Consider the following 25,997-nt stretch of genomic DNA (forward strand, 5'->3'; position numbering starts at 1 on the left):
AAGAGCTAGGAAGAAAAAGAGAATGCATCAGATATTTAGTACCACATAGAAATGTCAATTTAGTTCAGATTTACAGGATTTTTCTTCTGTGTCTCCAAAATAATAGAATTTCAGTGAAGACCTAGATCTAGACTGAATAAGAAACAATGCAGTATGAAGTCTAACCCCTAAATTAGTATTTCTGGTGATAAATCATACATGAGCAGAGAGAAAATGAGGTATAAAGAAGAAATCACCCAGAGAGAAAGCTCATGGGGGTGGAGGCAGAGGAATGATCAGGAGTAGCCCCTGCGCACCATCAGATATGGGTCCCCCAAAAGCAAAACAAAAGAGTAACAAAGTTTATGTAATTTTTACTTTAATCTTCTTGGTTTAATAACTTACAATTGCTTGTATTCCAATTTGAAAGTCTCAATTAGTTAACTTTCTGACATGGAGCACTCAACTCACCTCAGTTTGATCACAGTAAATTTCTTAACAAATGTTGCATGGATTTATAGTGTTAACAATTGTGTAAGACTATCCAAAAATTTGATTAGTGCCTAATGCTTAATGAGAAGGCATGCTATTACACAGCATGACATTTTCTTTTGTTTACATCTGTCACATGTTTTTGTGTTGGAAGAGTTTTGTTCATCCAGCCAGATATGTCATGAAAATCGTCGTTTAAAATTTTTAATTAGACCTGAGAGATAGTACAGTGGTTAAGCCACTTGCTTTGTACATGACCAACCTGCATTCAATCCCCGGCACCACATATGGTCCCCTGAACCATGCCAGGAGTGATCCCTGAGAACACAGAGAAGAGTAAGTCCTAAGCACAGTCAGGTGTGATCCAAAGGCAACAAATGAAAAATTTTTAAATTCATTTACAAAAATTTACACAAGTTTTAAAAAATAAATTGGAGAAAGATCAGTTCTGAGGAGAGAAAAACAGAAGAAGCTCTTTAGGGTCATTTCCAAACTATAATCAGTGGACACCAAGAAGAGTTTGTCACTTCCTGGCTAATGAAAGTTGTGGTTGTATTAACTTTGTTTGTGATTAAAAGCAGCTATCTCCACTCCACAGCCACCATTCCCACAAGAAATGAATGATACCCATGCTTCTCCACTGTGTTTTTCATTCATTCACTCACCAAATATTTAATAGGTATTGTTTTCCTCCTGATGTTTTCCATCTTTTCCAGTCACTCCAAAACATTTTTTCTCCTAATTTGGAAGGAGCTTCCTACTCCACAAAACAATGTAACTTTGATTTTTTTTGGGGGGGAAGTGAGGAGTCACACCCTGTGATGCTCAGGGGTTATTCCTCGCTCTGCACTCAGTAGTTGCTCCTGGTGGTGCTTGGGGGACCATAAGGGATCCTGGGAATCGAACCCGGGTTGGCCGTGTGCAAGGCAAACACCCTACCCGCTGTACTATTGCTCCAGCCCCTGTAACTTTGAATTTTTAGATGAGAAGAAATGACAAAATTCTCTAGTCAGCCAGCCAATTTTAAGAAGCAGATAGATTGGGACCACTTATTCATCGAAACAGTTTAATTCTGGAGCTTTGCACATACTCCAGAAAGCATTTGTGAGCTGATTTTCAAGATGGGAATGTTGAGATGAAGACATAGAAAAATAGGTGAGCCAAGATGAGGGGTCCTATCTAATCACTGAGCATCAGCTGTGTGTTAGGCACTGTAGTAGGCGTCAGTGATCCACTGTTGAGTAAAATAGGGTCCACACCTCTGTCAGCTCAGGGTCTCTGTCAGAGATCAGGAAATTAGCTCTTACAGGAAGGTGAAGCTTTGTGATTGAGAACCGCAGACTGAACTCAGTAAGTGCAGAGGGAGTCGGCCAGCGAGCATCCTGAAGGTTCTCTGATGCGAGAACAATTCTGTGGTGTCTTTACACCAAATGAAGGAATTCCTTCTTGAGCCAACTTATGGCAGAGAATCGAGTTTCTGAAGTTAGTGGTTCTTTTTAATTTTTTTTAACTGAATCACTGTGAGATAGACCCTTACAAAGCTGTTCATGATTAGGTTTCAGTCATACAGTGTTCCAACAGCCATCCCTCTACCAGTGTACATTTCCCAGCACCAGTGTCCCCAGGTTCCCTCCCGTCACCCTCCACCCTCATCTCCACCCTGCCTCTGTAGCAGGGACTTCCCTTATCTCTCTATTTCTCCCTCTCCCCTCTCTCTCATGCCCTTCCTCCCTCTATCTCTCTGTCTCTGCTCTCTCTGTCTCTGCTCTCTTTCTCTGTCTCTCTGTCTCTCTCCCCCCCCCCTTTGGGCATTGTGGTTTTCAATATAGATACTGAAAGTTTATCAGGTATATCCCTTTACTTACGTTTAGCACTCCATTCTTGTCCGGAGTGATAATTTCCAGCTATTATTGTCATACTTGTTCCTTCTATATCTTACCTACCCTTTTCTCCACACACACTTGTTGATTCCAACCATTGACCAGTCCTCCTAGCTCCTGTTTTCCCTGGCTGTAGATATTAGTCTTCAAATATATATATGTATATATTTACATATATATGTGTATATGTGTGTATATACATATATTTTTCTAATATATCAGAAATGAATGCAATATTCTATATCTGTCCCTTTCCTTCTGACTCATTTCACTAAGCATGATAGTCTCCATGTCCATCCACTTATAGGCAAATTTCATGACTTCATTTGTTCTGACAGCTGCGTAGATTTCCAGTTTAGTGGATCTCAAACTGGCTATGCATCCGAGTCCTCTCAAGGGCTTATTAAAGCACAGGTTGCTGAATCAGTAGGTCTGAGGTGGATCCCAAGAATTGGCATTTGGAACAAATCCCCAGGGGATACTATACCGCTGGCATAAGTGTATTTTCAAAACCATTGTTCTAGGCCATCCTGAGGTGTCTCCACAAGAGAATTAGGGAAAGGCACGGACTTCCTGGGCACTACCGTTTTACTTCATAAACCTTCCCCAAATATAATAAAAGAGCCTAAGATATCTGCAGTAGTATGCCAGTCCCATAGTATAAGGTTACACAGTCATGGGAAAGATGGAAACATATCTAACTTGAAAAACGTTTGTATGTCATAGACCCTGTTCCTAGTACAGAGCAAACCAAACTACCTAAAGTCTCTTCGTTTCTAAACCTTAATCTTCCCTATACCATACTTTAAAATTTCGCCTTAACATGAGACTCTATCCCTGACAGAGCTGCTTCCTGCATTCAGGGAGATAGTGATTCTCTAGAAGACCACAGCCTGGTGGCCCACGGTCCCTTCTGCAGCCGCTCTCCTAGTGCTCGTGCTCACGGAAAGGCTCATTGGGCGCTTAATGTGTGTTCCCCGGAGTGAAGCCCTGTCCGAGTATACTGTGAAGAGACTGGCTGAGACACTGTACTGATTCCCAAGAAGAGAAGAAAACACTGTCGCTCCTGACATGCCTTTCTGGCTTAGGACACATTTCTGGAGCAGCCGGAGGCTCTGCTGGGCTGTGCATGTAACCGTGTAGTGGGGAAAGATCATCCCCTTCACTCACAGTTGAGTTTAGGTATCTGGTGCCAGCATGCGCTGTAGGAGTCTTCAGCAGAAAGGCGCACGTGCATTTTTAATAACGGTGTGCTTATATGTCATTCGTTAGTCGGCATTAAACAAAGTAGCCATGCAAAGTAGCCTAGCAAATGCAAAATATGGGCTTTTTTAAGCTGAAAAATTCAATACAAATGACTAAATTTTAAGAGCATATACTGTGTTTTCTTGACAATCTGAAATCTTAACAAACTATTTTTCACAAAGATGAGGAATACTTACTAGCTTTGTGACTTCTCCGTCCCTTCACCTTGATAGATGAAATGAGTCAAAGGCAGATTTGTGTATACATGCATAATTCCTACCTTATTCAGAGAAAGTTGTCATATGTAGATGTACCAGCCCCCTTACACATATATGTGTTTCTATGTTTGTCTCTTGCAGAATCAGAATGGTTTTGTGTATGTCTCTAACTATGAGACTCACAAAAAGAGGGAGAAATTTTTCAGTCAACATTATGTCCTCATCCCCAAACACACGTTCTGGCACTAGTAGGCATTCAATAAACAGTTATTAAACAAAGAAATGGATGAATGACTCTACTCAGTGTTTTTACATATACTTGCTTCAGCTCTACTAGACCCTCCAAGATATTTTCTTTTCCAAAAGAATTACTTATTCATTTTGATGTTTATTAAAATGACTTAGCATAATATTCAAATGTATTTCTTCAATTTTTTATGAAAATTTAAAGCATTCTGGTTACTAGACCGTGATAATATAGTACCTGTCTTCTCCATGAACACATGCTTATTACAAATAAAGGAAATATATGACAAGTTGGTAATAGTAGAGTGAAGCACAGACTGGGAGATAGCTTAAAGGGCAGGAGCATCTGCTTTGCATGCCAGAGCCCTAGGTTCAGTCTCTCATATTCCATGGTCCCCAGAACATAAGTGCCCCTGAGCATTACTTGGTGTGGTTCCCCACCAAAAAAATAAAACAAAAAAGAAAGGGCTGGGAGGAAGCAGAAAAGAAGAAATGAGTTTCAAAGTCTCCTTTTATTTTAATCACTAAGTAAAATTCAATTTTTGTGGGTTTTTTTTGTTTTTTTTTTTTTACATTTTGGTCCTGGAGCGATAGCACAGTGGGTAGGGTGTTTGCCTTGCATGCTACCGACCTCCTGGTTTCAATTCCTCTGTCCCTCTCGTAGAGCCCAGCAAGCTACCAAGAGTATGATGACAGTGCTACGACAGTGCTACAGTGCTACATTTTGGTCCACATCCAACAATGCTCAGAAGGCCAAGTGATTCTAGGGATTGAACCTAGGCCTCCTACATGTAAAGCACCTGCTCAGTCCTTTCAGATATGTCCCCAGCCAATGCTCACTTAAAAAAATCTTGGGCCAAGGAGCTAGAGCAGGGGATAAGATGCTTGTCTTGTATGACTGATCCTGGTTCGATCCCCAGCTCTGAGAATGATCCCCTGGGCACTGCTAAAGTAAGCCCTGAGGTCCATCAGATGTTGCCCCAAAACAAAAACAAAAGCAAACAAAAACCAGAATCTTTAAGTCGGTTCCTAAATAATATCAAGTGATGTGTAAACCAATATCTCTCTTCCATTTAGAGTTCTACTAACTTCACATCACTTATTTTATAGGCAATATTTTTAAAAAAAATTTGATTCACATAGACATTTAGCATTCTCGATGTACATCTATCTGAGCTGTACATAAAGGTAAACATGAAAGTATTATAAGCAACATTTATAAGGGAGGCCAAGTATTTGCAGGAAGTTAGATAATTTATGGAAGGTCCTAGAAATTTACCCAGATATTACTAGAACATAAATGGTCACAAGAAATATTTTGAATTAATGAAAAAACTTTATTCTTCGGATAGAGGAAAGCTGACCTGACCTTAGGGAAGGTTAAGATATTTATGAAGTGTTGGGGTAAATTCTAGGACTAAATGCAAAATCTCTGGAGAAGGTACAGAAAGAAATTACTTGAGGATTCTTGTGATATTCTTGCTATGGCTTGATCATAAATACTGTGCAAATATTCCCAGTCAATGTGTCTTCTTGGCAATTCTTCCAGGAAGATCAAGGACTAAAGAGCATTACAGGATGGGAGGGGGAGGGATGGAAAGTTAGACTGATTTTTCACAAAAATATGCAAGGGGGATTCTATAACTTTCTTGAAAAGTTCCAACCCCATTCTTGTGTCCACTATACAGTATTACAAAATCCCTATAAAAGCTAAGATTGTAAACTCTTAAATAAAAATCAAAAGTCCATACCTCCCAATAATTCTGATTAAGCAAAATTAAAGCTCATTTATGCTATAGTCACTGTCACTGTCATCCCGTTGCTCATCAGTTTGCTCGAATGGGCACCAGTAATGTTTCCATTGTGAGATTTGTTATTACTGTGTTTGGCATATCGGATATGCCACGGGTAACTTGCCAGGCTTTGCCATGTGGGCGGGATACTCTTAGTAGCTTGCCAGGCTCTCAGAGAGGGGCGGAAAATTAATTAGGATCTAAGAGATGAAAGTACTACACAGCCTCAAGTAGAAAAGAGAATTTTTCAGCTCAAAAATTCCAGAAAAAGCCACTGGAAGCACGGAGGTGCAGCTTGCTCCGGGGAGTAAGGAGGGGTTGGAAATGCGGAACTTGCTGCGTTGCCTGCTTCTTTCAATGTGTCTGTTTTATTCTTGCATTTGTAAATCTTATTCTGCATGGAAAACACAAATTCCTCTTTTCTATAGCATATAGCAGTAGCCCCTTGAGAGGAAAAGGGCCATGATACTCCCTTTGGATCAAAGTTCTGAAATCATAGTGAAGGTATTTACTGAGCTCAGTGGGATCCACTGGCAACCTTTGGACCAATCAGTGGTTTGGCAGAGAGACTGGAAGACTCAGCTGGGTTCACTTCAGGTGCACATTAGTCCACTCTAGCTAGAGAGCAGGACCATTCAGTAACATGGCATCTCCCTTGTGAACTGGAATATTTGGCAGTCAAGAATATAGGGAACTTCTTCAGTCCAAGGAGAATGTTTTAGCTCTGGTCAGAAAAAAACGTATGCTACCACTGTCTGTAGTAACCCCAGATTAAAATCAAATTATATAGATGATGGTCATACTCATTTATTGAAGATTAAACTTCAGGTCTTTTAAGTGAATCTAGATACAAGCGATAGATAACTAAATAGCACTACCTATACCACATGATAAAAAATCTTAACGGAGCTTTAGCTGACTAAATGCTATTTTCTTCATAGAAATCCTTTTGACTACTCATTGGAGAGTAGTAAATACTTGAATGTATTTATGAACACCTACAATTGCCTAACTAGAGTAGGTCTAAGTCCCTAACTCTACTATGAATTGCTTAGCTTATACTTGCTTTCACTAGAAGATTTTTATGCCAAGATTAGAGTTAAGAACTTCATTTTTCCCACACTCAATCCATGAGTGATTCTTAAGAGCCTACTAATTTCTAGGGAGTATATGCAACAGATACTCAGGAAACAAAAATGATCAAAGATGGCTTTGAAAGAAAGCACATTATTTGATACCTTTTGTTCCCATCACACTTGACACAGACATCTAGTATGGCCAAATTTGATCTAGCAAGTGAATTGCCTCTTCAAATGCCAGTCGTGTATCTAGATGCAGTTTAGTTTGCCTATCCAGAAAAATCAAAATTTTCCTCCCTTTTAAGCCGAAAAAGCTATTAATGCAAATCCAATTGAATTTGCATTTGATTACATTTCTGATGGAAACATTCATATGCAAATGGAAATTCATGCAAAGATAGCCAGATAATTCAAATAGTTGCTGAAATATCAAGATAAAATTAGGATGTTAAATATACATCCATCAATTTTACTAGGTTACTCTAAGGATTGTCAAATGGGACTGTGTTCTCAAAAAACTTAAATAAATCCTGCCTTACCACTGACATATGGTTTGGGTACTAATAGAAGCTATTAGCGTTGTATTCTACTACCACAGTACTGAAAAAAATAAGTCAGGTTTGGTCAAAGCAGGGAGCTAAAAAGGTTTATTTTGGATCCACTTTTGTTTTTAATAATAAAAGGTGATTTTTTGCTAGATATGATATTGATGATACAAAACAGTGAACCAATATTTTGTAAAAGTTGATGGTTCCTTCATACTCTCTTGTGATTTAGTGGCATAAATCAAAGGACGATCAGAACCAATAAATATCTTTTGGAAAGCATGAATGGCATCATGAATATTCATGCATAAAAGGTAATCTTAATAAAGTCCATGTTCTTTTAAATAAATACTTAACACATATGAGAGACGTTACTGGTGCCCGCTTGAACAAATCGATGAGCAGTGGGATGACAGTGACTTAAGACATAAGAGTTCATAAGATTTTAACAACAAAATTTTAAGATTCATACTATTGATCCTCTGTTGCACATTCCAAAACTACGTTTGAAGGAAATGCAGTTCTCAGAATCAGATTTATGCTCTGATTAAACTTAACAAAAATTAGACTGGCAGAAGAGAAATGTGTGACATCAAAATATGTGTGACATCACAAAATGTGTGACATCACAATTGGTGCTTTATTTAATTTTCTACAATTGTAATGTTCCAACTTTATTTCTGTTTGATTCAGTGTATTTGCACAAGCTTTTAAGACTCAGTATAATTTCCTTGCTTCTTGTTCTGGTGTGTGTCACTGCCATCCATTGAAATTAAAGAGCCTGAATCTAAAGAGTAGTTTACCTCTCACTCCTGAGCATACTATTTCCCCGAGTGTAATGATTTTACTAAAGTATCTCTCAAATCTAGCCATTTCTAGGTGACTCCATCCCCAATTCCTTACCCTTTTTCTGGCCTGTGACAAGCACCTCCTAACTTGTTTCCAAGAATCACCTATCTATAATTTTATCTAACCATCCTCTTTTCTTTACAACCTTTAATGGCTTCCGGTGTCTCTTAGAATAAAACCCCAATTCTTAACACAGCTACCACAATCTACATAGTTTAGTTTCTACATGCCTTTCTATCCTTATACCATGCTATCTCATTATGTACTTCACTGCTGTCTTTTGGGAGTGTAAAATTAGTTCTTTGCTTCAGTGCCAGAGCAGTAGTACAATGGGTAGGGTGCTTGCCTTGCACGCTGCTGATCCCAGTTTAATCCTTGGCACCATATATGGTACCCATATATGGAATCCCACTGGGAGGGATCTCTGAGTGCACTGCCAGATGTGACCCCAAAACAAAACCCAAAAAAATGCTCTATTCTTCTTCTAGTCACCACATTCATGCACAGGCTGATTGTAAGTCTAATCTATAATCCATCAGCCCCCGCCCCTTACTGCTGCCATACCACCCTACAACTTTCTCTTAAAACTCTTAGCCAACAATCTATTGTATAAAATAAGATCTTACTGTTATATTGCTCCTACTACTACAATAGGGGTTTGAATGGCCCCAAATAAATTAGAAAGTAGTGGTAAAGACTGATTTGTAGACTATTTTAAATGCTGCTAAAATTAATCTGGTTGTCATGAAAACCTTATAAAAAACTCTTAGCCAAATTTGTATTGTTATATTCATTGTTGGAATAAAAACATTTATATTGATCATCTTCACGGCTTCCTAAAAGATGAAACTGTACCTGTGTGATATGTATCACATCCCAAGCATTCAGTAAATACTTGTTGAATTAAAAGAATATTCCACTTTCTGTTCTTTTTCATCTATAAGCCACAAGTTCATAATAGTTGAAGCCAAATATACAAATGGACTGGCTTGTTTGAACATCATCCTGCCACAAATAGCGCAGGAGAATTAGTATGAAAAATACGTTTATGGCTTCAGTGACTGAGAAGATAAGGTGGAGAATATAGTGGCATGAAGGTTAACTGCTCCCCCAAATTATGAAAGACTTTTCCATTCATTGTAATAGCTAAGCATTTTTCTCACCTATTTATGTAGATAAAAATGTAACATGCATACAACCAACTTTCTTTTGCATAAGTAATTCTTATTTAGGGTATCTAAGTCACAACTTATTTCAAGGGCAAACCTAAAAGTTTCAAATGTACAAAGAGTTTGATCCAAGTTGCTAAAAATTTACAAGTGAAACATAAAACTCACACAGCAACATATTCTGGTTCTTAGTTCCTTCCATTACTTTGTCCAATATATATTTGTTGTAAGTTTAATTTTATTTGCCGTAGATTTAAAATAACTAAGCTTAAATATTGAAATTATAGAGAAACAAAAGTTACCATCTTCCATGTTTTGTCTTGTTTTATTTTTTTACCAAGTGGCATGGCAGAGTCATCTCTCTAGGAATATCTGTCCTTTCACATCTGTCTCAGGCTGCCAAGTCCTGGCCATCTGTGATATTCAGAAAGTGGAGGGTTAAAAGCATATATTTAGTAACAGGATGTCTCTGTGGCTTAGAACGTTAAGTCTAATGGACAACAAAAATTAAATATACTTTTTCTGAAAAAGAGGGAAGTTTTCTGTAGACTAATAAGGTAGCTTTAACCTATTTCTCTCTCATGCGTATGCATGAGTAAAAGAAACACAGTGCTGTTGATTTTTAAGAAAATTTTCCCTTAAATAGCGTTTAAAATTTTCTCTCATTCTTGGTGAATAATGCAGGCTAGTATTCCAGGAAGAAGAACATTGAACTTCAAACAATGTGTCCTCTTTTTATGCATATATTTGAGAATAAGTATTCAGTCAATAACTGTCATCTCCAAAGCTCCTTGCACATAAACCAGGTGTTTGTAATCCTTTTGCAAGTGAACATCTCTTATTAATAATCACGTAAGTGGTCTTGAGCTCCTGGGAAGGCCTGAAAAAACGTTTCTTCTTTTATGATTTCAGTTAAGAATGCAAATTGCACAGCGGACTTTGAAGAATACTTTGCCAAAAGGAAACTGGAGGAACGCGATGGCCATGCAGTCAGCATTGAGGAGTACCTTCAGCGCAGTGACACAGCCATCATTTACCCGGAAGCGCCCGAAGAGCTGTCTCGCCTTGGCACACCAGAGGCCAATGGGCAAGAAGAGAATGGTGAGGCTGTAATTCATTTTTAGCCACGGCACTGACCTCTGCAGCTGTTACAATTACAAATGCACTACATGCCTGGGTGTTTACCTTAAAATTCGAAGAACAGCTGCAGAGGCATGGAATTTCATGAGCAAAGATTAGAACTGTAATTTTAGGGTATTGTGAAATTTTTTTTTGTCAGCAAATTTGTGTCATTTGTACATCCAATAAAGAACAAGAACAATTAGAGCCTATTTCTAAGAGATAAAAATACCCAAATTGATTTCGATCTTTCTGAAAGATTTCACTTTGGGGGAATTGATGGCGGGGAGATGAGGATAGTGACCCTCGCCTTTTGTCCCCCTCGAGTGACACCTGAGAAATTCTCTCCACCGGCTCCGGCCTGAGTCATGGGTGACTAAAGGTTCACTCCCCAGCGCCCGTCACCTAAAGAGAATTTTTCTCATTTATCTGCCATTTAAATTCCCCCCCAAAGCTCCCGTGATTAATTGATTTCCTAGCAGTGTGCGAGCTGGTTTTGCAGAGGCAACGCTGGGTGTGCAAGGGGACCCGGTGCAGGACGACCGAGGGCAATGGTGGCACTCTCCTGGAGCAGATTGCAGTGATTCCTGTCATACCAGCCCGGGCACTCAGCCCATTAGCTGCCATTGATTTACTGACCTTTTGGCCTGCTTCTCTCCCTCTCGTCTCCTGGCTCCAGACCTGCCACCTGGAACCCCAGATGCTTTCGCCCAACTGCTCACCTGCCCCTACTGCGACCGGGGCTACAAGCGCTTGACATCCCTGAAGGAGCACATCAAGTACCGCCACGAGAAGAACGAAGAGAACTTCTCCTGCCCTCTCTGTAGCTACACGTTTGCCTACCGCACCCAGCTCGAGCGACATATGGTGACGCACAAGCCAGGGACAGATCAGGTGGGGGGTTGGTTTTAAGTGATTTCTTTCTATAATAACCCCTTAGAGAAACGATATTGCTTTGATTGGCAATCATTATTAATTTTTCATGGCATTTTGAAGATGCAGATCTTTTAATGGTAATAGCTTTAATTGAGGTCTAAATGATTTTTTGATGGTCTCTTCTAATATGATTTAATAGTCTTATGTTCACGATCGAATGAGTGTGTTAATTTCTAATTTAGAAATTTTATTTGCACTTTAACTTGACTTTAGTTTCATTTTATGTTCCACAAAAAGTGAATGAAATTGTAGCATTTTAATTATACATTATTAAACATCTCAGCAATTTTAATTCCATTTTTCACCTAGTTTTACTTAGAAATTTTTTTGTACAGCATCTAAGCATAGGAAAAAACAGAGCATTTTTTTACATTTGTCATATAAACACCTTCCGATACTCTGAGTATTTTTAGAGGCTGCTACTAGTATATGAAAACTAATTAAGCATTTTAAAGAAAATCTAAAATGCATATAATACATACATGCAAATGTGGCAGCCTGGACCAATATGAAAATGTAAAAACAACCCCCTTTTCTCATGCGTATTTGTAGCTAACTGTTAAAATTGCTCTTGTCTTTTGGCTTACGTATGGTAAAAATAAAACTATCACGGACAGGCAAGCAAAGCTTTATAAATCCTTAAAATGATTGAATGGGATTGATTCACAGTGTCCCTTAAATGTTTTAGCAAAACTGCTCTCGCTATACTCCTGGGAGAAATGACTGCAGATTTATATTATGGTGTGTTCACGTGGTGACAGAATTGGTGTACCTTAAGTCCCAATAACTGGCCCTATAGATATGGAATCCTCCTGTGTAAGCTTTCCTAAACTAGAGGTTTTGAAAATTAGTAAAAGTAGATTCTATAAAATTCTTAAGCTTCGTATAGGCTTTATTTCAGTTGAATAAAAAAAATGAGAATAAACCAACAGCGCCTAGCAGCAGTGATGATCCTAGATTGTGGAATGTCACTTAACTTTGAAGAGAATGGCTCCTGTAAATCATTCCATTTCTATCTTGTCACCTGACAGTTCTTCCAAGTTCAGTTATAAAAACTCGGCTCGCATATTTACTCCTGTGTAACAGTTTATCTCCCCTGGCTTATATGCACAGAAAACTCTAGGAAAAAAAAAACAGTGCCTCGTTATTTATCTAGCATAACTGCTTTAAATTTCACATGCAGAAGTGTGATTGTGTTGGCGCATTATGAATGGTAGCTTTGGTGTTGAAAAGTCCCCTCATTTGCTCATGGCATTTACAATTAGTAAATTAAAATGATTGTATCATATTAACAGTGGCACAACTAAAGTTTATAGTAGTCCTCTGAGGGCCGTGGGGGGAGGCAAAGCAGCTGTTGCTGTTTGTTTATGCAACTCAGCAACATATGAGCGCTGGTCTCTCAATGGCGCTCCGCGGGCTGGGCTCCGCTTGATCTTTGAAGGTTGCTGCTGTTTGAACAAACCTCCCTGTGTCCCATGTAACACCATCTGTCTCACTAGGAATGTGGGAAGATTCAGCACACCCTAGCAGTTGTCATACCGTTTCTGTGCTGTCTTTTTGCAAAAGGCTTTTGTGTCGTTGCTGCTAGAAAAAGGCTGACCTCCTACCTTGAGCATCCAGAGTGGATGGCTGTATTTTTTTTTCTTTTTCAGATTTCTAAGTCACATGCTTCCCTCCCACCCCCCTTGTTCAGAAAGGTCAGCTGTGTTTGATTACATCTTTGCTGCTTTTAACGTGTCTTTTCAGCAAACTTTTTTTTTTTTGGTTCCCTACTCCCTAGCCCACTACTATAAAGGAAAATGAAAAGTCATTGAACACTTTCCTACCAGCCTGAGATAAAACTGTTCAAGCAGCTATAATCCAAGATGTTGTCTCTTACATCTGATAATGAATCAAATGTGCTACACAACACCTCAGGAAAATCGAGCTTACACTGGCTGCCGGGGCAGTGAATGGGATATTTGAACATGAATGTCTTGGAATAAAATATTCATAGTCAAGGGTACTCTGTGTGTTACAGCTATGTTTTACTGGCTTCTTTAAATTTGGTGCTGCTATAGTATAAAATATATTTTTATTCTGATAGAGTAAATTTGTGTGACTCATCATTATGTGAGGAGGTTTCTCTGGTCACCCCCTGCCCACCCCCAGACTAGCTAACATTTTCAAGATAATATAATTTTTCCCTTGACAGATTAGTTACATTTCAGCAAAGCATCTTCAGATTTTAGAATTTGCAGTAAGCATAGAGAACCACGAGCATCTTTGTAATTATACTGCCTCATCTCCACAGGCTCAAAGAAATATTTTGGAAAAGAGACTCCATAGATAATTCAGAAGCAAGCATTGTGTGTGCATGTGAAAGCACTTTTTTTCCTTCTAATTTTATTGCCAACATTATCACTTTTATTGCAACTCTGAAAGGCCGGGAAAATAAATAAACACGCACTCAAACCTTTTGGCCTGTCTGAAAAAATCAAGGCATTTAACAGATATTTATAACAAATTTTCTTCGTACCTCCTGCACAAAACTCATGTCAGTCTTACTCTTTTTCTCCTTTCTAGCACCAAATGCTGACCCAAGGAGCAGGTAATCGCAAGTTCAAATGCACGGAGTGCGGCAAAGCCTTCAAATATAAACACCATCTGAAGGAACACCTGCGAATTCACAGCGGTGAGTAGCAGAGGTGCTGTGCTCACATTTGCATTTCGTTTCATTAGGGGAATTTTTAATGCATGTTTAAATTTTACACAATCCAATTTGTAGCTTTTGGGGGGCTACCCATTTATTTCATAAACAAGATGTGTGCCTGCTGTGTCTTCTTGAAATGAATGATATCACCAACAGCACTATCATAGAAGAGGGAAGCTTGCGCTCGTGAAAAATTGCAAATGCCTTGATTTAGTACAAATCTAAAGGTGCCTTTTCAGCTTTTCAAAAACCCTTCTACATATTTGATATTTTGACCTGAAGAAACTCAGCGAGCAAATTCTGGGGAATGTGTATTCTTGATACGCAACCATGAAAGAAAAACTTGAAAAGTTTTGGATAGGAGCTTTCATGTGATAAGTGTGCCTAGAATTCTGAGAGCTGTAGATTACAGGACAACATCCTACCCTGAGATTTTTTTCTTTATAACTATTTTGATAGCTGTGCCAAGATTTTATTACCAAATTGGAAGCTATTCAAAGAACTAGTTGGATTGGTAGAATCAATGGAATCTCCACAGAGTTGATTAAAGCCACGGATACACTTCCTTTTAAATATAGTGACATCTTTATTGTGCTATTGACCACACATTAATCTGACACTGTTTAAATAGGAGGCTGCCGATGGCAAGACAAGATTTGGGGTCTTGGCTGAAGAAAGGCATAGATAGCCCTCACCTTTCACTGTTAACATCTTGAATTATGTCCTCTCAGGGTAGATAAAGTCCAGAAACAGTTATGGCCACATAACTCTAATCTAAGCACCTAGGATGTAGAGGTGCCCCATTATGTTTCATTCATTCGGTTCACAAATTCTTGTTTTGATAGACAATTGCGAATGTCACCCAATTAAAGAAAAGTAATGTTAATTTTAATTATCATTTTAGGTGAAAAACCATACGAGTGCCCAAACTGCAAGAAACGATTCTCCCACTCTGGTTCCTACAGTTCACACATCAGCAGCAAGAAATGCATTGGTTTAATCTCAGTAAATGGCCGAATGAGAAACAACATCAAGACGGGTTCTTCCCCTAACTCCGTTTCTTCTTCTCCTACTAATTCAGCCATTACCCAGTTAAGAAACAAATTGGAGAATGGAAAACCACTCAGTATGTCTGAACAGACAGGCTTACTTAAAATCAAAACAGAACCACTAGACTTCAATGATTATAAAGTTCTTATGGCCACACACGGGTTTAGTGGCACTAGCCCCTTTATGAATGGTGCCCTTGGAGCCACCAGCCCCTTAGGAGTTCATCCATCTGCTCAGAGTCCAATGCAGCACTTAGGTGTAGGTATGGAAGCCCCTTTGCTTGGATTCCCCACAATGAATAGTAACTTAAGCGAGGTACAGAAGGTTCTACAGATTGTGGACAACACGGTTTCCAGGCAAAAAATGGACTGCAAGGCTGAAGAAATTTCCAAGTTGAAAGGTTATCACATGAAGGATCCATGTTCTCAACCTGAGGAACAAGGAGTAACTTCTCCTAATATTCCACCAGTAGGTCTTCCGGTAGTGAGTCATAATGGTGCCACTAAAAGTATTATTGACTATACATTAGAAAAAGTCAATGAAGCCAAAGCTTGCCTCCAGAGCTTGACTACTGACTCGAGGAGACAGATCAGTAATATAAAGAAAGAGAAGCTACGTACTCTAATAGATTTGGTTACCGATGATAAAATGATTGAGAACCACAACATAGCCACTCCATTCTCATGTCAGTTCTGTAAAGAAAGTTTCCCAGGCCCCATTCCCTTGCATCAGCATGAACGTTACCTTTGTAAGATGAATGAAGAGATCAAGGCAGTCCTGCAACCTCATGAAAACATAGTCCCCAACAAAGCTGGGGTTTTTGTTGATAATAAAGCCCTCCTCTTGTCATCTGTACTTTCTGAGAAAGGAATGACAAGCCCCATCAACCCATACAAGGACCACATGTCTGTACTTAAAGCATATTATGCTATGAATATGGAGCCCAACTCTGATGAACTGCTGAAAATTTCCATTGCTGTGGGCCTTCCTCAGGAATTTGTGAAGGAATGGTTTGAGCAACGAAAGGTCTACCAGTATTCGAATTCCAGGTCACCATCACTGGAAAGGAACTCCAAGCCGTTAGCTCCCAACAGTAACCCTCCCACGAAAGACTCTTTATTGCCCAGGTCGCCCATAAAACCCATGGACTCCATAACATCACCCTCTATCGCAGAACTCCACAACAGCGTGACGAATTGTGATCCTCCTCTCAGGCTAACCAAACCTTCTCATTTCCCCAATATCAAAGCCGTTGAAAAATTGGACCACTCAAGGAGTAACACTCCTTCTCCCTTAAACCTTTCTTCCACGTCTTCTAAAAACTCCCACAGTAGTTCTTACACTCCAAACAGCTTCTCTTCCGAGGAGCTCCAGGCTGAGCCTTTGGACTTGTCGTTACCAAAACAAATGAAAGAACCCAAAAGTATTATTGCCACCAAGAACAAAACAAAAACGAGCAGCATCAATTTAGACCACAACAGTGTTTCTTCATCGTCTGAAACCTTAGATGAGCCTCTAAACTTGACTTTTATCAAGAAGGAGTTTTCAAATTCAAACAATCTGGACAACAAGAGCACTAATCCAGTGTTCGGCATGAACCCATTTAGTGCCAAGCCGTTATATACCACTCTTCCTCCACAAAGCGCATTTCCCCCTGCTACCTTCATGCCACCGGTCCAGACCAGCATCCCTGGTCTTCGGCCATACCCGGGACTGGATCAGATGAGCTTCCTACCACATATGGCCTATACCTACCCAACTGGAGCTGCCACTTTTGCTGACATGCAACAAAGAAGAAAATACCAGCGGAAACAAGGATTCCAGGTAATGAGACATATCTGCTTGCTTTGAAGAGAGGGAATGAAAATCTGATTGTTTCTGTGCATGCCTGAAAGGGAAAAAAAAATCTTAGTGCAAAGAAGTCAAGTGCTATGCTCTCAACAGAAGTTTGACTTAACTTCTGCCTAAAACAGAATGGGCTAGACCAATAATTAGGGAAACAGTGAAATACTGTACCAGGTAACTATGTTTGCCTTTAAAAGACAAGGCATCGAGTACATAAAGTAATCTTTATGTTTACTATTTAGACTGATCCCTGTCATGCTTTTAGAATGACACATTCATTAAAATATCTAATAGCACTTACATAGATACTAAAAGTTAGCATGGATAGCCTTTACATAGTTTTACGGGAGTTCACAATGGCCATAACATATTTAAAATTTGAACTGTGCTTGGTTTTATAGAGAACAATTTATGTGGAAGAGTAGTTTATTATTTTTGATTGGGCATTTGCACATTTCAGAAAACCTTCATGATTTTCAAAGTAGTGACTAATTTGTGATTTTTTTCAAATATAAAAAGCAGGTAGTCTTTAACCTCATGGAGTTTAATCTCTGTTTGCAAAATAGGGGCCTAAGTAGCAGTGCACCTCCGTAACAGCTGTTCCAGTCTTCCAATTTACAGTACATCTGCCCTCTTTGTAAATGTATTTAAGCCTATTTAATCTCCTCTAATATTAATTAGTGCAAACGTAGTCTAAGAAAACTGAACTCTGGGCTACTAAATGGAAATGTATGTTAGCATGCAGGTTTGCACTCCTTTGGATCAAGACAAAATAAATATCAAGAAATTTAATAATTTACTGATCCACATTCATTATTGCTCAATGCTGAAGGCTGTTTTAACATAGATAGAACATTGATAAAAAGTGTTATTAATATTCCCTATTTCAAATTAGAAAATTAAATATAAAAATATAGCTGGAGGCCTTTAGTTGGTAGACATACATTTAAATAGATTGCATAATAATAACATTTTGTACCTAAATATAAAATTCAATTAAAATAGGGGTTCTACAGCTACAGATCATTTCTAAAGTTAAGCACACTGGAAAACACACAAATCCGGGTGATTAATTTTTCACTGGTGGATATTTCCTACTATAAAGAAACTCCAGGAGTTGAGAAAAACTTGTTTCTCAAAAAACTTGTTTCTCCACAGTTGGCCATTTTCTGTCCTTGAAAAACACACTCTGTTGCCCAGAGCAGAAATGGTCTATTACTTTGTTAAGAAGTGAGACTTCTTATTTGGTTCTTGGAAAACAGTAATTTTTTTAAAAGTAAACTGGTTACTAGCAAGTATTTCTGCTGCTCTCCAAATGTCAATCTATGTGCAGTTGTTTGGTGTAAGCGTGAGAAGAGACTGTGTTGAACTGTGTGATTGTATCACAGGGAGAATTGCTTGATGGAGCACAGGACTACATGTCAGGACTAGATGACATGACAGACTCCGACTCCTGTCTGTCTCGGAAGAAGATCAAGAAGACAGAGAGTGGCATGTATGCATGTGACTTATGTGACAAGACATTCCAGAAAAGCAGTTCCCTTCTGCGACATAAATATGAACACACAGGTATGAGCGACTTTGACTAGCTAGTTAGAGCTTCCCGGCCTGCTGTACATTTCATAATATTTAATGAGTACACTTGTGCAACATAAGATGTAGCATATGCTGATACCTTCAACAAGGAAGAAATAATGCTTTTGCCTAGCTCACTAGGCCTTTTTTGTTGCCTGTTTATTGGATCGTTCATGTGTTTATGGGTGTGCTTGTCGCCATAGCTTTCATATTAATCTGTAAACTAATTTGCAAGTCATGTCAAAGGTATGTTTAAAAGGCCAGGGTAATGAGATAGCATGGCACAAGCCATGGCTAAAAATATCTTCAAATTCTCAAGTTGTGAAGAACTTATATTATCTATCTATAGATCTATATCTGTAACTTAATGATTTTAAAAATGGATCAATCGAATAGGAATTAAATCATCTAGCTGTCAAATAAGCCATAATTTGTGGTGATTCTCCTGGCTTTATTTTTTTTTCATAAATCGGACATATCTGGAGTGAACCAGAAGTATTAGTATTGGGAAAGAGAACATGTAATTCAAATAACAGAACAAATGAGTTTCTGCAGCTATTTATATTTGGAAGACAAAAATAAAAGTTGCTAAATTAAATTTATTTACAATTTATGTCTTACCAATTAGAAAGAGCTACACAGAGTTGACAAATCAGAGGTCTATTCTTACCTATGAGAAAAAATAATTATAAGTACCATAGTATGAAGTGACATTAATTCCTACAATCCAAGATCTGATTTGCAACTCTCTGGTAGAGCTTCCCCTGTGTTCCCTCCTGCCTTTTTCCTGCCCGTCCTAACCACAAGGTGACTCAGTCACATCCCCATGCCCGACCCATCTCCAACTTGTCTTCACCAGACATTTGTCACACTGCACTGCTCCTAGATGAGAAAGCGTGAGCATGTAGGATCACAAATATTGGCAGGAGACAGTGACAAGAACTTCCACTTTTTTTTTCTTTTTGGGTCACACCCAGTGTGCTCAGGGGTTTCTCCTGCCTCTGCACTCAGGAATTACTCCTGGCGGTGCTCAGGGGACTATATAGGATGCTGGGGATGGAACCCGGGTCGGCCACGTGCAAGGCAAATGCCCTACCTACTGTGCTATTGCTCCCGCACCAAGAACTTCTGCCTCTTAAACTGGGATATCTGGTCAAACTTTTCAATATAGATAGAGAAAGAGAAAAGAAAGGGGAATGTGAACACTCTCATTGGACTTTGACTACATCCTTTTCAATGAGTAAAAATTATCTGTGGGGAGCACTCTTGTATTCCTCATCTTCCTGCTCCTCAGAGGAAATGTGCGGGAGTAGCCCACATGACCAGAGTCTGTCTCACAGTGAGGGGAAAATTTGTTGAGTTCTAGAACATTAAGTGTTGGGAGTATTTCAAAAGACAACAAAGCTGATGGTTGCTCTTACTCCAACCAATTCACATTTCTTTTCCTTCAACCAATATTAATTGCTACTTTCTGCTACTCTTGGGGCATTCTACTTTAAGTAGTAAGCTTCAAGATTTGTGAGATCTAGTTAATGTTTTTTTCAGGAGAGGCCAAACTTAGCAGTGCTTCTGATGTACTCCTGGCTCTGTATTCAGGGATCATTCCTAGAAGTGCTGAGGGAACCATATTTGGTGCCAGGGACCAAATATGTGTCCACCACATGCGAGGCAAGCACACGACCTGCCCTGCGGTGCTATCTTTCTGGCCCTCTCTTCACTGTTTGAATCAAAATTGTCCTACAAGTCTTTTTTGGATGGATCATTCCTGGCAGTGTTCTGGAGAACCTGGGACCTGACCTATGATTCTGGCCAATACGACCAGGTTCAGCGCAAAGTTTTGCAGATAGAGTGCTGCTCCTGGCCTTGTAGTGCCAGGGAGGTTGTGGTCAACACAGTAGTTCTAGGGGAACCCAGGACCGTCAACAGGTACTCTGGGGCCTTGCTGTTGCACCAGGTGATGCTTGGGGGATCATGTGATGTTGGGAATCAAACCAGCATAGTGAAGTATCATTCACTGTACTATCTCCCAGCCTCCTCCTGCATTTTTTTAATAATGTATATCAGTATGTGCCTTCTGTAGTACATAAAGTATTTATATAGTTTCATACCTAAAATTTAACATTTTAATCAACCACCAATAAATTTTGTATTTCATTCCTCAGTTATAATAATGAAGGCTTATGTTCCCCCTGCCCCATTTGGTTTTGTTATGGGACCATATGCAAATAAAAGTGTAAAACTTTTATTGAATGAGGGTTATTATATTTATTACATATAATATATATCTTTAACCTAGCCAAATAGCTTTCTTGTAATTTAGGTAGTCCGTAAACTAGATAGTTGAGACCCAAAAGTTAACAAACACAATATGCATAACAAATTTTTTTAAACATACTATATTTAAAAAAGAAGAATAAAATGTTCTGGTGCTTTAAGATGTGAGAAAATATGCTACCTAGAAACATTGCCTAGCAACAAGATGCTAACCACTCAGTGGTTTCTCTGAACATGTGATTAATTATCCTCCTGTTGGCTTCCCAGTTTTTCGTGTTCTGAGTGTGCTAACTTTTTGGTCTCTTGACCAAATATCTCATAACATTACTACTGCCAATGTATTAGGTTCCATCAGAATGAAGTTCTTCCTAAATTGCCATAATATGGGTACAGTGTCATCCATTTTCCTTTCCAAAATAGACCTATCAAGCCTTTTATTTGTTTATATTCAGCATAAGCAATATTTTGGAGTATCATAATGTGAAAACTATAAATGAGAACAATCTGTAGGTTGAATGATTCAAAAGTGAGAAAATAAAGTTGAGTTTTCATTTAATTTGGGTGAACATGAAAGTGTCATGGATAAAATATATTTGTTGCATTTGTCACATTTCAAAATATAGACTCTCTAATTAAAAATAAATTTAAAAAAATATAGACTCATTTGCATTCAGAAGGAAATTATGACTTGCTTCTTCTCAATATTTTGTATTCATTTATCTTGACCTGTTGAACTAATGCCCTGGACAGATACCAAAGATATAATATGTAGTTTTCAGTTTTTCTTACCAGTGACATTTGCTTTTTCCTCCTGGGAGGAGAAAACAGAATAACAAAAAAATACAGAAATGTTAATTTCAATAGTATATAAATGTTAATTGTTAAAAATAAGGACTATAAAATTTTAAAATTCTTAAATTCCTCTCAGGAACTGTTAAGGATTGACTTATATCTCACTAAAATCTAAATCAAGCATTTATTGAAATCTTTTCTTGAGACATTATAGTGGGTGCTTTTGAACCATTTTAGTTTTAAAAGCACTAAAAGTGTTTCTGCTTTTGAGTAAAGTCAAAATTTTAAATAAGGTACCAGTCAGATCTTCCTGACTTATATGATAATATTTTTATATCAAAAACCTTCTAGTTATTAATTTCAGTGAGCATTCTAGCTGTCAATCATGGTACTCAAGAGTGAAGAATAAAAGTACCCCAAAGTGTTTTGACCCACTCAATGTCAATTTGGATGTTTTTTCTGAATCTTATTCATGTGGAAATCTAATTCTAAGATACCTTGATTTGAATCTTGTAAATCAATCAAACAATTTGAAAAGAGATCAATGTTCAAGTCAGTTTCTATTTAAAGTGACTGTGTTAAATGCTTATCCATGAAACTTTGGAGGTTAGTAGGATATTAAGTGCATCAAAGCTCCTCCCTAGCTCCATTCCCAAATTCTGTCCTTTGCATAATAGCTGAACATTTTATTCTTGCAGTTTGTCAGTTCACCCTGCAGAATTATAGTATTAGTAGTATTATTATGGAATGACATTCCTGAAAATCATTGAATACTGAGTCATTGACTGCTATCCAGTAGACATTCTTCAAGCACTCCTAACAGGCACTGCAATTTGTCTTGAGCAGTGCTTGCTGTCCCTACAAATGCCACTGCACTTTGTTCCTGTAGGACTGAGAGTGCCAGGTCAAATATGATACTCTTTCAAAATTATTCATAAAGTTGGTTCATGAAGTGACTGACCTAATGGGTTGGCCTTTTTGTCCTCGTGAATTGATTAGACATTCATATCCATAAAATGTTTGTAGGAAAGTTCTACCCATGCGCAATGCTTCAGCAACTAACCCAGGTAGAGTTTTTCATCAGCAGTTTCTCTTTTCTCCATTCATATTCATTTTTCTGATATACTCTGTTCCTGGTACCTTCATCTTGCTTACAACTCTGGAAATCATTGATCAAGTATTAATGAATATAAATAAAGTTACCTAACATTGAGTGCTTACCGCATGCGATCCTTGTACTAAACATTATGCCTGTGTTGCCTCCTTTAGTTCTTATGCCCAGCCCACAAGTTAGAGCTCCCTTCTACCAACAAGGACCCTGATCCTCAGAGAGACTGACATGCCTGTAAGTGCACAGCAAGCCACAAAAAGATAGATTTGAACCCAGGCAAGCAGACTGTAGAACCCATCTCCCATATTTATTTTTTGGTTTTGGGGTGGGGGACCCACCTGGCTGTGCTCAGCATTTGTGCCTATCTTTGTGCTCAAGGATCATTCCTGGCAGTGCTGAGGGGACCATATGCTGCACCAGGATCAAGTCAGGGTTGGCCGCATGCAAGGCAAGCACCCTAACCTCTGCACCAACTCTTCTGTCCTGGCCATTTCCTATACTTAACACTGCATCATCCTGCCAATGCGGATGAATTTCCACTGACAGCCATGCCTTATCCTTATTTCTGATAGCATCCTTTTCTTTAAGTCAAATTACATACATCTGAGACCAAATTCAAACACAGTGACTGGAAGGCAAAAATCCTGTCTTCCCCCAGATATCTTTTGCTTCCCACCCTGGTGGTCTTGTCAAGTGGAAAAGGACATGCTATCTTTCCAAACTCTTGTCACTCTGCTGAAATTCTCTTCGCTGCTAATCCAGCTTACCTCATTCAAAACATCTTTCTCAAAAGTTAATGTTTGATTCTTGCATGGTTTGAATTATACTTGTTCAGACTATCAGCTGCCTTGAAGTAAATTACTCATCCATTCCTATTTCAAATGCAGTAAGTAGTCACCAATAGTCTTCTGATTTCTGGGGCCAGGGGTGTAGAGCATATGCCCTGCATGTGCAAGGGCCGTGGTTAGATCCCCAGTACTGCATGCCCCCTGACTGCCCAACACACACTGCTAAACAGGGCTCTGGTGGCCCTCGAGCACTGAAGATATTCCAAATATGATGAATGACATATTTCCAATTTCTTTTCACAGGCAAATAACTTCCTACTCTAATACTGTGCCTTAAGACACCACTAAATTTATATTGGACATTCCAATAAGATAAAGATCATTAATGACATAGCAAATGGCTGTCTTCACTATTTTCTAAATAGTAACATGCGTTGGAGGCCACCACTAACACTGCTTAAGACCTTTGATTGCTCCTTGAGTTTCTATGTCACAATGCAACTGAATGCCTGAAGCGTATTCCTAAGTTTATAACATGCCACTTCCTCAATGAAGATAGGGTTGAATCTAACTAATGCTCATCACAGAATTTCATCTGCTTAAAGTATAGGTTCGTGTTAGGAAGTGGAAGCCCAGAGCGTCCTGTACATTGTGATAATAGTGCTGGACATAACACTTTCCTGACTTTATCTCTGGAGCATCAGTCTGATAGTGTTGGGTGTTTTCTTGGTGTTGTTTTTTTTTTTTTACATTTCTATTTTGGAAATAGACTTTTAAGTATGGCAGCTATGGAAGGTGTTGAAGGCATTCCAGTGCTATTTGTGGCCTGGAATCAACCAGATGTGTTTAGGCTTGGCACTAGTTTCAAGTTCCAAACACTGGTTAGAAACTGCCTGGAATGCCAAAGGAAATATAGCATTCTCTAGCTGAAAGAGTATTTTAACACTCAACAAGTGGCTGACATCTCATGGAAAACTTGAGCGGGAAAACACTATTTGGAATTAGTTCAGCCTCCCTGACGTCCATCTTTCTGCTCTCTAATGCCCAGTGATTTCTTCTCTAATTTTTATTCTTAGTATCATATGGCTGATAAGACATTCTCAATATCATCATTCCTCTATTTCGGCCGCTGCCTCTAATGGGAGTTTGCTCCTGTTCCAGAGGAAAGCCCATTTTCAACACAGCCATTTGTGATGCAACCAGCAGAGTTTGCCATGCCAAGGCTAGCAATGATGCCATCTTGATCACTTTTATACTAGTCATTCATTTAAAGAATGGAAGGAAAAGAATTACCCAATAAAACTATGTGCTGAGCAACTCAAAATGTGTGCCTCAAGCAGGACATTCCCCCCCCCCCTTCAGTTTTTAGTGTGGCCAGTAGCATTGAAAAACTTCCCTTCTTAGCATTTTTTCCTCCAGTAGCAATTTAGTTTCTTTTTGTTTATCAATGCAGAGCCTGGCAAGCTCCCCATGGCATATTCGATATGCCAAAAACAGTAACAAGTCTCACAATGGAGATGTTACTGGTGCCCACTTGAGCAAATCGATGAACAACAGGGCGACAGTGCTACAGTGCTACAGTGCTTGTTTATCAGTAGTATTGCTGCAGCAGTAGGACAGTCCCCAAAAGGAGAGCCGAAAATACATCTTCCATTCGATGGAGGTGTGTCGATCTTTGAATGGAGCAGCAGCAGGACCCCCCTCCACCCATACACACAGACACACACACACACACACAGACACACACACTGTCTGCCTTGGTCCAGACACATTTGCAGAACTCCTGGAAAGAGGGACTTCACGCACAGACACTAACCCACCTGTGATCTTGTTCTTTCTCGCAGGAAAAAGACCCCACCAGTGTCAGATTTGTAAGAAAGCGTTTCAAACACAAGCACCCCCAACAAGGGGTCAATAAGATTACTCAAGGCTCCATTCGGGCGAGAAGCCCTATACACACACACACACACACACACACACACACACACACACACACACACACATGCACTCCCACCGCTGTCTGCGTCGGTCCAGACACATTTCACACACACACACACACACACACACACACACACACACACACACACATGCACTGCATTCCCGCGGCTGTCTGCCCGGTCCAGACACATCACACACACACACACACACACACACACACACACACACACACACACACACGCGCACACACCCACACAAAATCGTGCACACGCACTTGCGCACTCCCGCCGCCGGCTGCCTGCGTCCAGACGCATCACACACACACACACACACACACACACACACACACACACACAACACACACACGCACGCAGTCCCGCCG

The 25,997-nt window shown here is 39.2% G+C and overlaps 1 protein-coding gene across 4 annotated transcripts in view; it reads left to right on the top strand.

Moving 5' to 3' along the window:
* Positions 1–25,997, top strand: part of ZEB2 (zinc finger E-box binding homeobox 2) — a 139,873-nt gene that overhangs the window by 108,194 nt on the left and 5,682 nt on the right. For all 4 annotated transcript variants that reach the window (XM_055146874.1, XM_055146893.1, XM_055146888.1 and 1 more), the window contains exons 5-9: positions 10,408–10,596; positions 11,294–11,508; positions 14,116–14,224; positions 15,147–17,116; positions 18,526–18,706. In XM_055146874.1, coding sequence (XP_055002849.1) covers positions 10,408–10,596; positions 11,294–11,508; positions 14,116–14,224; positions 15,147–17,116; positions 18,526–18,706 — 2,664 coding nt within the window. The remainder of the gene's footprint in view (positions 1–10,407; positions 10,597–11,293; positions 11,509–14,115; positions 14,225–15,146; positions 17,117–18,525; positions 18,707–25,997) is intronic.

Source organism: Sorex araneus, chromosome 1, assembly GCF_027595985.1.
Source record: "Sorex araneus isolate mSorAra2 chromosome 1, mSorAra2.pri, whole genome shotgun sequence".
In the NCBI taxonomy this organism is placed as follows: Eukaryota; Metazoa; Chordata; class Mammalia; order Eulipotyphla; family Soricidae; genus Sorex; species Sorex araneus.